This window comes from Oncorhynchus tshawytscha, linkage group LG28 (assembly GCF_018296145.1).
Source record: "Oncorhynchus tshawytscha isolate Ot180627B linkage group LG28, Otsh_v2.0, whole genome shotgun sequence".
Classification (NCBI taxonomy): Eukaryota; Metazoa; Chordata; class Actinopteri; order Salmoniformes; family Salmonidae; genus Oncorhynchus; species Oncorhynchus tshawytscha.
In genome coordinates, this window is record NC_056456.1 from 15,582,637 (window position 1) to 15,597,240 (window position 14,604).

Sequence of the window (14,604 nt, forward strand, 5' to 3'; positions counted from 1 at the left end):
AAATGTTTTGGTACCCTTCCCCAGATCTATGCCTTGACACAATTCTGTCTCAGAGTTCTATGGACAATTCCTTTGACCTCATGGCTTGGTTTTTGCTCTGACATGCACTGTCAACTATGGGACCTTATGTAAACAAGTGTATGCCTTTCCAAATCATGACCAATCAATTTAATTTAACACAGGTGGACTCCAATCAAGTTGTAGAAACATCAAGGATGATCAATGGAAACAGGATGTACCTAAGCTCAATTTCAAGTCATATAGCTAAGGGTCTGAATACTTACAGTACCAGTCAAAAGTTTAGACACACCTACTCGTTTAGTTCATTTATTTGTACTATTTTCAACATAGTAGAATAGTAGTGAAGACATCACAATTATGAAGTAACACATATGGAATCATGTAGTAACCAAAAACGTGTTAAACATATCAAAATATATTTTAGATTTGAGATTCTTCAAAGTTGCCACCCTTTGCCTTGGTGACAGCTTTGCGCACAGTCTTGGCATTCTCACAATCAGCTTAACAAAGTTAATTAAGTTAATTTGTGCAATTTCTTTCATTCTTAATGTGTGAGCCAATCAGTTGTGTTGTGACAAGGGAGGGGGTGATATTTGGACTCATCAGACCAAAATACAGATTTCCACTGGTCTAATGTCCATTGCTCATGTTTCTTGGCCCAAGCAAGTCTCGTCTTCTTATTGGTTTCCTTAGTAGTGGTTTCTTTGCAGCAATTTGGCCATGAAGGCCTGATTCACACAGTCTCCTCTGAACAGTTGATGTTGAGATGTGTCTGTTACTTGAACTCTGTGAAGTATTTATTTGGGATGAAGTCTGAGGTGCAGTTAACTCTAATGAACTTATCCTCTGCAGCAGAGGTAACTCTAGGTCTTCCTTTCCTGTGGCGGTCATCACGAGAGCCAGTTTCATCATAGCTCGATGGTTTTTGCGACTGTACTTGAAGAAACTTTCAAAGTTCTTGAAAGGTTCCGGATTTACTGACCTTCATGTCTTAAAGTAATGGATTGTCGTTTCTCTTTGCTTATTTGAGCGGTTCTTGCCATAATATGGCCTTGGTCCTTTACCATATAGGGCTATCTTCTGTATACCAACCCTACCTTGTCACAACACAACTGATTGGCTCACGCAATAAGAAGGAAATAAATTGCACAAATGAACTTTTAACCAGGCACACCTGTTAATTGAAATGCATTCCAGATGACTACCTCATGAAGCTGGTTGAGAGAATGGCGAGAGTGCGCAAAGCTGTCATCAAGGCAAAGTGTGGCTATTTTGAAGAATCTCAAATATGACATATATTTGGATTTGTTTAACACTTATTTGGTTACTACATGATTCCATATGCGTTAGTTTTGATGTCTCACTATTATTCTACAATGTAGAAAATGTTAAAAAATAAAGAAAAACCCTTGAGTAGGTGTGTCCAAACTTTGGGATGGTACTGTATGCAAATAAGGTATTTCTGTTTATAATTTTTAATACATTTGCAAACATTTCTAAAAATCTGTTTTCACATTGTCATTATGGGGTATTTTGTGTAGATTGATGAGGATTTTTATTTATCGAATCAGTTTTAGAATAAGGCTGTAACGTTACAAAATATGGAAAAGGGGAAGGGGTCTGAATACTTTACAAATGCACTGTATATGGTGGTCAGAGCCATATATTTAGATGTCAGAGCCTTATATTTAGATATTTGGCTTTGATGGTGGCATGTGGTGATACCAGTGTTTGTAGATTAGAAGGAAATATAGATCCAACTCCAGCGATACTAGTATCATTTGGCTCTTCTTACAGTATTGATCTGTGTGAGTAAGTCCTGCCATTGTTCTAAACAGCTCCCTTAACACAGTCTAACTATGGGATATCAGACAGATGACAATGATGTCACTTTCAGCAAACATACTGACAGTCTGACGCATAGGAGGATCAAAATGCTATATCGATGCACTAAACTGAGAGGTAAGTACTGTCTGCATAAAAAGGCAGGTACAGCGTATTACATAACATGTGAGAAAGAGAGAGAGCTCACCTCATGGCCAGAGGCTGCACAGTTCAACACAGACATGATGGTGCTCTGCTGGAGCTAGAAAACAGTAGAGAGAATAGTCACCATACTTGTTGAATAAATGGTCTGGATTGGACTGTCAAACTAAGCTTCTTCACATTAGCGGTTTTATTCAATTATGTCATATTACATTACAGCACATACCTTATAATAACATAATAAGGGGTTATGAGCATTGACTTTGTCAAAGCGTTTTCAACAGTTTCATGTTTCCATTAATGATACAATCTAAGACTATATTTGACAGTGACACTAAGAAAATACAGAACTATTGGTATACACTTCAAGTGAAAAGATCTGAGACCACATCTTGATTAAGATTAGATCAACCTTCCCTTTATATTACTTTATACTTATGCACTGCTATGTCACACATTGCAAACACAGACATTTGCCAACACACAACCTAAACTCAAAATCTTGTCTCACCTTTACTTTCACAGTGAAGTCTCTCAGTGTAGAACAATTCATGAACACTTCAAGCTGCATGTTCATGGTTGGTTGGTCAACCAGTGAATCACAAGCAACACAAAGGAATGCTTGACTGGGGACAACAGACATAATGCAGATACTGACATCACATTTTAACCACAATACACAAGTTCCCTTTGTGAAAAAATGAAGTTATTCTATTGGTAAACCAATAAGATTCAATCAGTTAATTAGGCTTATCCCCTATAGGTCATCAGCAGGTGAATTGAAGACTTACGGCTTTTGGGGTGCCATCTCCAAGCGGTCGCTCCCACACAGGCTGCAGACTGGCCAGGAGTAGGCCGTGTCCTCATCCACACCAACTATCACACCTACAAATCACCAACACAACCATCAGCACTAGCCAGAGAAACAAACCTCTCTAGGGCACCACACTGACTAAACTGGCAAGCAACATGGGTGGAAACTGGGACTGAGCAGTGTAACAATTGTATCAATATTCTTGAGGTCACTGTGGTATGGATTAAAAAAGGAAAGATAAAACAAGCTCAGTAAGAAGATAAGAATGACATTTTAGGGTCAAAGGGAAAACAAATCAAGTTTGCAGCCCCAGATATTCTTATCTGTGCGTTGAAATGGATAGCAAGTGTTTACTCCCTTAAAGAACTGACACAATCATAGTTAACAACTAGAGATATGCCCCCCCCCCAACACACAGCTTATGTAAAATATATATATTTACCAACCAATAAAAATAAAAATTCTGCCTTCACACAGAGCCAGGCAAACTGCCATAAGTTAGAACTTGCTTACGAGTGCAGATAAAGACACATTATATGGCAGGTAGCCTAGTGGTTAGAGCGTTGGACTAGTAACCGAAAGGTTGCAAGATCAAATCCCCGAGCTGACAAGGTACAACTCTGTCGTTCTGCTCCTGAACAAGGCAGTTAACCCATGGTTCCTAGGCCGTCATTGAAAACAAGAACTTGTTCTTAACTGACTTGCCTAGTTAAATAAAGGTTTTTTAAAAAATAGAGAAAAAATACCCTATTCTACACTACAGAGCCAAGCACAACTGTACCGTGCTGGCCTGGTTATGCATCTACCATAGCGTCTGGAGCCGTGCTGGAAATGACAATTTGAAAATAAACTATCTGAGCCAGCAAAGCACAGGTTCAGCACAGCATTCGGGTTAGTGTGAATCTGGCATTGGTGTTTGTTTTATTCAGCCAGCTGATCCAACATGGAAGACGAGTGAGAGAGACCTGAACTAATCCAAAGGGTTCACAGTTTCACCTTTGATCTCTCCTGTGACACAGGGTGCTAACAGATGCAACTTATCGTGACTTACTCAAGATTCCCTGAGTTGCATATAAAATAGACTGTAGACAGACAGTGAATGCATTTTGTGCCAGTATCTTAAGGGCTTAAGGGCTCTGTAGTTTGATTGGATCCCTTAATCAGATTCATACCATTATCATTGAATTTAGGATAACAGTATCATCACTTGATTACAGATAGATAGTCCACAGCTAGTTGCATTGGTGGGCCTTCAAAGGTTGTCACAACCAGTGGCTCAACCACTTGAGGGAAACTGTGAATGAGAGTGGAAGAACACAATGCCTTCGACTAAACACAAGAAGGCCTCTCTGTCTCGCACAAAGTAACAAATACAAACAGGCAACAGCCACAACACACTCAAAACCGTTTGTCTGTCCCTCCAATAAAACAATTATCCGGGCTAACCCTGAAAAATAATTGATCAAAGAGGAGAGCGTGACTGACCCGAGAATGTGCAGAGGGAGTTGGGTGGTGTTTCCGGACCCAGGGGATCCAGCGTCACATGTTGTGGTAAAGCCTGAGGAAGGACATTGGGCTGGGATTGAGGTAGGGGCTGAGGTAAGGGCTTTGCCTGGGACAATGACAGAGACCCTGGGCCCAGCGTGCTCTCGGTATGTGGGCAGCACACTGATACCAGAGGCCGCAGCTGCACAACTGACTGCTCCACACACAGGATCCCACCTGGAGAGAAATCATTCCATAGCTTCATAAAACAGTAGTTTGACCTGACATTGGAGGTGCTTTCATTATTAAGTTTTGGGGAAGCAGTAGCCATGTGACTTCAGATGTCCTACAGTATACAATACATAGTGGCTAATGCAATATACACTATATAGTGACAGACTAGATGAATAACACCATGTATGTGTCCCAAATGGAACCCTATTCCATATGAAGTGCACTACATAGGGAATAGGGTGCCATTTGGGTAGTAGCCATGATATTGCAGTAAAACAGTACCATGCTCTCTGACTGCGTCCCTGAATGACAAGCGGAAGGTGCCGGGGGTGCTTATTGCCTTGGCGACAGAGGAAGTGAGCACACAGGAAGTGGTCACACACACAGCCAGCGTTCGTCTGCATGGTGGCCCATCGGACTGCTGCTCCTCCTGCAAACTGGGGTCAGTCACCACCAGCCAAACCTCCCCTGGGCTCTGATCACTACTCTGAGACTGGAGGGGAGAGAGATGGGGGGACAGACAGAGTTGGTGGGGGCTATCATTCATATCGACCAAGATGATAATAAAGAGAGGAAGAGAAAGAGGGAATCAGTCGTTAGTGTAGATTATTAGAGAGACAAGGCGCGAGAGAGACAACGCGAGAAAGAGAGACAATGAGAGAGTGTGAGACAACGAGAGAGAGAGAGAGAGAGAGAGAGAGAGAGAGAGAGAGAGAGAGAGAGAGAGAGAGAGGGAGAGAGAAAAATGGTGTGGGAGACTATGAGCTTACTTTCTAAATTCTAAGTGTCTTAGTGAATAAACACCTTTCTGTCTGTATCTGTATGTGCATCAAACAAAAAGCATGAGTCTCTGTTGGCTCAGTCTGGTTGCTCGGAATCATCCATTTGATGACTGACATGAAAAGCAGAGTGGTATAGACAAAAAGCATTGGACTTCGCCACACGCTCTGTTCTGGGCCTGTTATCTCCTTCCCGGTGGTCAAAGTGTAAAGGTTTCACTGATCAACAGTAAAAAAAACTGGTAGATAATGTAGGTTAACATGCATACAGATGGTGAAGGCAGTTTGCCTCGTCTTGTCAACACAGCAAGTTCTAATGATTCCCCACTGTCCACCACAGCAGGATGTGATCATGTTCCTGTCAACTCTTTAAATATGTTGTGTTAAATCTACCCGTCTCTAATAAGATAAGATACAGATAACAGTTTCTCAGTCAGACTATACATTCTCATTGAAATCCAAGGATGCATTTGAAAGTACCTGCGTTCTCTTGTAGATGACAGTGGCGACAAAGCTACAACGATGGCTGTTGAGCTCACACTGAAATAGATGTGACAGGCCGTTACTACAATTCATATTTGATCGATTGCCACTGGCTCAACAAAGTCAAAGCGAAGGAAAAATGTGTCATCTGGTCTCAACAACTCAAATGTTTTGAGGAATAGTTGGGGAGGTAAACAGAGAGTTAGAATTCAGTTCTCGCCCTCTCTCTCTCTGTGCGTCACTAGTTACCTGCAGTATGTCTCTGAGGGTTTGTTCTGTAGGAGGCAGGTATAGAGAGGATAAAGGCTGTCCCTCTACAGGCTCCACAGAGCCCTCTTGGCCTGACAGCAGGTAACAGAAGCTTGGGGCTGGGCCTTTGTGTCTGCTGTCCTACAAACAAAACAAACACACAGAATCAAGATTATAATCCACTACGTGCAGGCAGTATTCATAGCCAGTTTCTTATTCTAACATAAATTAACTATAATAACATGGGTTCTCAATATCAAATGGAAATACTGTATATACATTGTTCACGTAATTGAGTTTCAATTGCGGGAAAAGGCAGGATATGATTCACAACGGAATATTGAATAACCTACACCTTGACAGCTCTGGTTTTCTCCAAGTACTTTGAAAGGCATCACTGGTGGCCAGAGGCTGTCTATCAGGCTGAAGAGTCTGGTCCACCTGTGAGAGCGAGAGCAGAAGAAAGTGAGAGAGGGGTTGGAAAGGGAAAAGACAGTGAACGACAGGGTATACAGAGAGGGAGGTGCAACAATATCAGTTGGTTTCCCTTTTACGGAATGACAGATCTGTTAAGACAGGGCACTTTTTAGCTTTCACCGAATCAACAGAAAACATGCCGAGACTGGTGCGAGAGACACACTCTCGCGCTCTCTCGCACCTCTTTATCACTAGCAATCTGACTGCTGAAAAGACAAGCCTAGCCGTCTCCCTGCATAGACCTGCAGCATAAAGACTTTTTGCAGAGAGCCTATATGCACCTTAGAGATGATTTGCACAGACTACTCACACATCCAACCCTTACACACAAACAACCATAAACAAACGCACACCCACTCAGAACTCACACTGCTGCTGTTCTTTTATATACTATTGATTCCACTACCCACTTTATATTTGTAAATACAGTGTAAATACAGCCCATTATTACTATGCATACCAATTTAATTTGTCTATTACTTCTACTACTTGTTATTGTGACTCTTTTCATCTCTATTATTGATTAATGTACTGCATTGTTGAGGGAGCTATTACATAAGCATTTCGCTGCACCTTTCATACCCACTGTAAACTGTGTATGTGAAGAAAACATTTCTTACACACACCAAAACATTTAACCGAGCAAACACCTTATGTAGGGTGTCCAATCAAAAACACATATTTAGACCAATGAGTAAAATCATTTTAATTGTGTAGATACTCTTCTAAGAAAATGAATGGTCCCAACCTTATGTCTCGATCATAATCCATTCAAAAGTTATTGTAGTTACTACCCTGGCCAAAATTAGAGTGACTAAATCAATGGAGGCCAGAGGGAAAAAAAAGTGTTAATAAATCTGGAAAATAGCATTGTGTCAGCTAGCACAGAATTTAGACTGACAGGCTCACCGTTGAACTTGTCTTTCTTCTCAAATCCGGAGGACATAAAACCACATAGAGGTGAGATAGATATCGATTTTGAGACGTGACACTAAACAGTTTCATATTTTAGTATAAGCTTTTCATATTAATGTAACAGTTTTAAAAGACTTCTCACAAAAACAAGCGTATCTCTGAAATGTCAATGGAGCACTGAGCGTACCACAAGACTTTTATTGTCAAAACCTTTAACAATTCATTCAGTTCGGGGCAACAGAGCCCAGTACTTGTTATCGGATGTATTATGTTACGAAATCCGACTTCTTGGATTTAATGTTAATGACATGTTAGAGAAAGACCCCACTGAACGATTCAGAACATGAAGAATCATATTTGTCTTGGTAAAATGTATTTTATAACATAATGACGTGAAATTTCATCACCAAAGCATCTTTTCACTTGCGCTATGTAAATCACACACAAAAACAAGTCTGGCTTCTATTGGTTTCAATTGTTGGTTTCAACTGACAATTTTGACACCTGAGGGCCTGGGTGTTGCTTTGAGGTGCCCCGTCTAGAAAATCCAACTAGGGGACCAACAGAGGAAGACCGAAAATAGCGATGCTTCAACCCCAACCTAAATGCCCAGAAACAAAATAAATTAAACCTGTCCTTGAGTTCAGGGCCACCAGTTAGTCATTGTATGTGTGTGTGTGTGTGTGTGTGTGTGTGTGTGTGTGTGTGTGTGAGAGGTTGGGTTGATGTCATTTCTATTCCTCCTCTTTGGTGCTGTTAACTCAGTCTGCCTCATTGGTTGTTAAAAACCGGTTCCACAGGGTGTCTATGTACAGAACTGGCTCTGCACCCCGGGCTGGTCCAACAGGTCAGGATGAAGAATGAGCTCACCTCACACAACACTGACTTTGTTACTGAGACCTTTATTGTAACATTGTACAAGTGGGCTGGTTTGCCTACTGAAGAATGCTGTTTAAGTACAGTAGTATGTGAGTACTGAAGAGGGAGTCAAGGACTCAGTTACAACACTAACATTTATCAAAAACTGATTTGACATGATTACAGTAACATGATCTAATTGACGATTTAATGATGATTCAAATTGAGATTCTTAAGTGCCAACACATCAAAAACACTTGTTTAAAGCTTTGATAAAGGCTTATTAAAAGATCAAGCCCCAGCTACTGTATATGCAGGGTTCCACAGTGCTACCTGGAATTTCAATTTAGGAGCCCCAGTCCGCCAAGAAAAACAAAGGATTCTAGCTTTAATACCTCAAATATTTTTCATTGTGCTCCTATATTTCTTTGTGTGCGCCTACATTTTTCAACTTAGCCGCATAAGTGTTCCTTGTTAAAAAAAAAAAAAAAATTTAAAAGTCAGTGTAGAGCCCTGATATGGCAGGAATGTTTTGTTTAAGATAAGAGTATAAGATGGTGGCTACATGCGTTTGGACCAATCCCAAATTGACACCTAAACTACGCACTTCAGGAAATCAGAGGATTTTACAGGTGTAAGTAATATAGTTATCGCACCACCTTGACCTCAAGTGCATAGGGCATAGAGGTGCTTGCTCTTGAAGGGGATATATCCATCATGGCGGACTGTAGACAACAACCCCCGCCTCCCCACCAACACATTATGGGATGCTTTTTGGCATAAATGAAGCCGTAAACACACTAACCCCTCCTCTAAATGTCCCCACACCAGTTCTCCAAAATGTTTCTAATCTGAGCTCCTGACTGTAGAAAGTAAATCATAGGTCCAGTGCGAGCACCAATGATGTATCACTTTACATGTAAACATGGGACAGTGATATGGCAGGATGATCAGCGGGTGGCCATCTTGAACTCAGGTTGGAAAGTTATGGGAGTTAGAGTGTATTCGGAAGGTATTTAGACCCCTCCACTTTTTCCACATTTTGCTATGTTACAGACTTATTCTAAAATGGATTACATCGTTTTTTCCCCCTACACACAACACCCCATAATGACAACAAAAAAAATACAAAAACTGAAATATCTTTACTTTACATAAGTATTCAGACGCTTAACTATGTACTTTGTTGAAGCAGCTTGAGCTGCTTGGGTATGATGCTATAAGCATGGCACACCTGTACTTGGGGAGTTTCTCCCATGCTTCTCTGCAGATCCTCTCAAGCTCTGTCAGGTTGGATTGGGAGCGTCGCTGCACAGCTTTTTTCAGGTCTCTCCAGAGATTTCGATCAGGTTCAAGGCAAGGCTCTGACTGGGTCGCTCAAGGGCATTCAAAGACTTGTCCTGAAGCCACTCCTGTGTTGTCTTGGCTGTGTGCTTAAGGTCGCTGCCTGTTGGAAGGTGAACCTTCATCACAGTCTGAGATCCTAAACTCAGTCTGAGATCCTAAGGATCGCTCTGTACTTTGCTCCCTTCATCTTTCCCTTGATCCTTACTAGTCTCCCAGTCATTGCAGCTGAAAAACATCCCCACAGCATGTGCTGCCACCACCATGCTTCACCTTAGGGATGGTGTCAGGTTTCCTCCAGACGTGACACTTGGCATTCAGGCCAAAGAGTTCATTCTTGGTTTCATCAGACCAGAGTCTTGTTTCTCATGGTCTGAGAGCCTTTTACGTTCCTTTTGGCAATCTCTAAGCGGGCTGTCGTGTGCCTTTTACTGAGGAGTGGCTTCCGTCTGGCCACTCTACCATAAAGGCCTGATTGGTGGAGTGCTGCAGAGATGGTTTTCCTTCTGGAAGGTTCTCCCATCTCCACAGAGGAACTCTGGAGCTCTGTCAGTGACCATCGGGTTCTTGGTAACCTTCCTGACCAAGGCCCTTCTCCCCCCATTTCTCAGTTTGGCCGGGCAGCAAGCTCTAAGAAGAGTCTTGGTAGTTCTAAACTTCTTCCATTTAAGAATGATGGAGGCCACTGTGTCCTTGGGGACCTTAAATGCTGCAGATATGTTTTGGGACCCTTCCCCCCTAGGAGGGGTGCGTAACTTGAGTGGGTTGAGTCACTGACGTGATCTTCCTGTCCGGGTTGGCGCCCACCTCGGGCTGGTGCTGTGGGGGAGATCTTTGTGGGTTATACTCGGCCTTGTCTCAGGGTAGTAGGTTGGTGGTTGAAGATAACCCCCTAGTGGTGTGGGGGCTGTGCTTTGGCAAAGTGGGTGGGGTCATATCCTGCCTGTTTGGCCCAGTCATCGGACAGGCCAGTGTCTCCCGACCCTTCCTGTCTCAGCCTCCAGTATTTATACTGCAATAGTTTGTGTCGGAGGGCTACGGTCAGTCTGTTATATCTGGAGTATTTCTCCTGTCTTATCCGGTGTCCTGTGTGAACTTAAGTATGCTCCCTCTAATTCTCTCTTTCTTGGAGGACCTGAGCCCTAGGACAATGCCTCAGGACTACCTGGCCTGATAACCTTGCTGCCAGTCCCCAGTCCACCTGGTCATGCTGCTCCTCCAATTTCAATTCTCCTGCCTGCGGCTATGGAACCCTGACCTGTTCACTGGACGTGCAACCTTGTCCCGGACCTGCTGTTTTGGAGTCTCTCTCTAACGCATCTGCTGTCTCAACCTCTGAATGCTCGGCTATGAAAAGCCAACAGACATTTACTCCTGAGGTATTGACCTGTTGCACCCTCTACAACCAATGTGATTATTATTATCTGACCCAGCTGGTCATCTATGAATGTTTTAACATCTTGGCCATATTCTGTTATAATCTCCACCCGGCACAGCCAGAAGAGGACAGGCCACCCCCCAGAGCCTAGTTCCTCTCTAGGTTTCTTCCTAGGTTCTGGCCTTTCTACAGAGTTTTCCCTAGCTACCATGCTTCTACATCTGCATTGCTTGCTGTTTTAGGCTGGGTTTCTGTTTAGCACTTTGTGACATCGGCTGATGTAAAAAGGGCTTTATAAATACATTTGATTGATTGTTTTTTTTATCACCACCTGATACGGCAACTGCACAGCCCACAACCGCAGGGCTCTCCAGAGGGTGGTGCGGTCTGCACAACGCATCACCAGGGGCAAACTACCTGCCTTCCAGGACACCTACAGTACCAGAGCCAAAAAGACCATCAAGGACAAAAACCACCCAAGCCCGTGCCTGTTCACCCCGTAATTACCATCCAGAAGGTGAGGTCAGTACAGGTGCATCAAAGCTGGGACCGGGAGACAGAAAAACAGCTTCTACTTCAAGGGCATCAGACTGTTAAACAGCCATCAAATCCAATCAAATTTTATTTGTCACATACACATGGTTAGCAGATGTTAGTGCGAGTGTAGCGAAATGCTTGTGCTTCTAGTTCCGACAATGCAGTAATAACCAACAAGTAATCTAGCTAACAATTCCAAAACTACTACCTTATAGACACAAGTGTAAGGGGATAAAGAATATGTACGTAAAGATATATGAATGAGTGATGGTACAGAGCGGCATAGGCAAGATACAGTAGATGGTATTGAGTGCAGTATATACATATGAGATGAGTATGTAAACAAAGTGGCATAGTTAAAGTGGCTAGTGATACATGTATTACATAAGGATGCAGTAGATGATATAGAGTACAGTATATATGTATACATATGAGATGAATAATGTAGGGTATGTAAACATTATATTAGGTAGCATTGTTTAAAGTGGCTAGTGATATATTTTACTAACACAGAGGCTGTTGCATACATACAGACTTGAAATCATTGTCCACTTTAATAAACGGATCACTAGTCACTTTAATAATGATGTCTTGCATTACTTATCCCATATGTATTTACTGTATTTTATACCATCTACTGCATCTTGCCTATGCCGGTAAGTCATCGCTCCTCCATATACAGTGCCTTGCGAAAGTATTCGGCCCCCTTGAACTTTGCGACCTTTTGCCACATTTCAGGCTTCAAACATAAAGATATAAAACTGTATTTTTTTTGTGAAGAATCAACAACAAGTGGGACACAATCATGAAGTGGAATGACATTTATTGGATATTTCAAACTTTTTTAACAAATCAAAAACTGAAAAATTGGGCGTGCAAAATTATTCAGCCCCTTTACGTTCAGTGCAGCAAACTCTCTCCAGAAGTTCAGTGAGGATCTCTGAATGATCCAATGTTGACCTAAATGACTAATGATGATAAATACAATCCACCTGTGTGTAATCAAGTCTCCGTATAAATGCACCTGCACTGTGATAGTCTCAGAGGTCCGTTAAAAGCGCAGAGAGCATCATGAAGAACAAGGAACACACCAGGCAGGTCCGAGATACTGTTGTGAAGAAGTTTAAAGCCGGATTTGGATACAAAAAGATTTCCCAAGCTTTAAACATCCCAAGGAGCACTGTGCAAGCGATACTATTGAAATGGAAGGAGTATCAGACCACTGCAAATCTACCAAGACCTGGCCGTCCCTCTAAACTTTCAGCTCATACAAGGAGAAGACTGATCAGAGATGCAGCCAAGAGGCCCATGATCACTCTGGATGAACTGCAGAGATCTACAGCTGAGGTGGGAGACTCTGTCCATAGGACAACAATCAGTCGTATATTGCACAAATCTGGCCTTTATGGAAGAGTGGCAAGAAGAAAGACATTTCTTAAAGATATCCATAAAAAGTGTCGTTTAAAGTTTGCCACAAGCCACCTGGGAGACACACCAAACATGTGGAAGAAGGTGCTCTGGTCAGATGAAACCAAAATTGAACTTTTTGGCAACAATGCAAAACATTATGTTTGGTGTAAAAGCAACACAGCTCATCACCCTGAACAAACCATCCCCACTGTCAAACATGGTGGTGGCAGCATCATGGTTTGGGCCTGCTTTTCTTCAGCAGGGACAGGGAAGATGGTTCAAATTGATGGGAAGATGGATGGAGCCAATACAGGACCATTCTGGAAGAAAACCTGATGGAGTCTGCAAAAGACCTGAGACTGGGACGGAGATTTGTCTTCCAACAAGACAATGATCCAAAACATAAAGCAACATCTACAATGGAATGGTTCAAAAATAAACATATCCAGGTGTTAGAATGGCCAAGTCAAAGTCCAGACCTGAATCCAATCGAGAATCTGTGGAAAGAACTGAAAACTGCTGTTCACAAATGCTCTCCATCCAACCTCACTGAGCTCGAGCTGTTTTGCAAGGAGGAATGGGAAAATAATTCAGTCTCTCGATGTGCAAAACTGATAGAGACATACCCCAAGCGACTTACAGCTGTAATCGCAGCAAAAGGTGGCGCTACAAAGTATTAACTTAAGGGGGCTGAATAATTTTGCACGCCCAATTTTTCAGTTTTTGATTTGTTAAAATTGTTTGAAATATCCAATAAATGTCGTTCCACTTCATGATTGTGTCCCACTTGTTGTTGATTCTTCACAAAAAAATACAGTTATATATCTTTATGTTTAAAGCCTGAAATGTGGCAAAAGGTCGCAAAGTTCAAGGGGGCCGAATACTTTCGCAAGGCACTGTATTAATATGTTCATATTCTTTTGTGTGTATTAGGTAGTTGTTGTGGAATTGTTAGATATTACTTGTTAGATATTGCTGCACTGTCCAAACTAGAAGCACAAACATTTTGCTACACTCGCAATAACATCTGCTAACCATGTGTATGTGACCAAGAACATTTGATTTGACGTTGAAACGTTAGCTAGCTAACGGTCTGACTGACTTTGTTAGCCAACTAATTTTCACACCATAAACTAAATTATTTGATCAGCTAAATTAGCTAATGTTGCTCAACATTTATCTTGCTAGCCAACAGAGAATTCAATCCAGCTACTGTAGCAAGATACTTAACAATCCTAACAATTCTTGTTCCACCACACTTGTTCCCTCACCTCAAACTTTCCAAATGCCAGTTTTTCTTTTACAGAACTGTCGTTCACTTTTGGATGATTATACTTGTCTTTGCTGTTTTGTGATAGTACACGACTATGGGAGCGCGATTAGTACACGACTATGGGAACACGACTATGGGAACACGACTATGGGAACACGACTATGGGAACACGACTATGGGAACACGATTAGTACACGACTATGGGGAACACGACTATGGGAACGCGACTAGTACACGACTATGGGAACACGATTAGTACACGACTATGGGAACGCGATTAGTACACGACTATGGGAACGCGATTAGTACACGACTATGGGAACACGACTAGTACACGACTATGGGAACACGATAGTACACG

General features: G+C 42.1%; 1 protein-coding gene across 4 annotated transcripts in view; it reads right to left on the reverse strand.

The window, feature by feature from the left end:
• The window catches only part of spidr (scaffold protein involved in DNA repair), an 84,845-nt gene that overhangs the window by 3,508 nt on the left and 66,733 nt on the right, over positions 1-14,604 (reverse strand). For 3 of the 4 annotated variants that reach the window (XM_042308358.1, XM_024391386.2, XM_024391388.2), the window contains 8 exons: positions 6,405-6,492; positions 6,052-6,192; positions 5,800-5,859; positions 4,823-5,033; positions 4,307-4,543; positions 2,799-2,892; positions 2,519-2,633; positions 2,054-2,107 (listed from right to left, as the gene is read on the reverse strand). In XM_042308358.1, coding sequence (XP_042164292.1) covers positions 2,054-2,107; positions 2,519-2,633; positions 2,799-2,892; positions 4,307-4,543; positions 4,823-5,033; positions 5,800-5,859; positions 6,052-6,192; positions 6,405-6,492 — 1,000 coding nt within the window. The remainder of the gene's footprint in view (positions 1-2,053; positions 2,108-2,518; positions 2,634-2,798; positions 2,893-4,306; positions 4,544-4,822; positions 5,034-5,799; positions 5,860-6,051; positions 6,193-6,404; positions 6,493-14,604) is intronic. The other variant, XM_024391387.2, reaches the window with a different exon arrangement.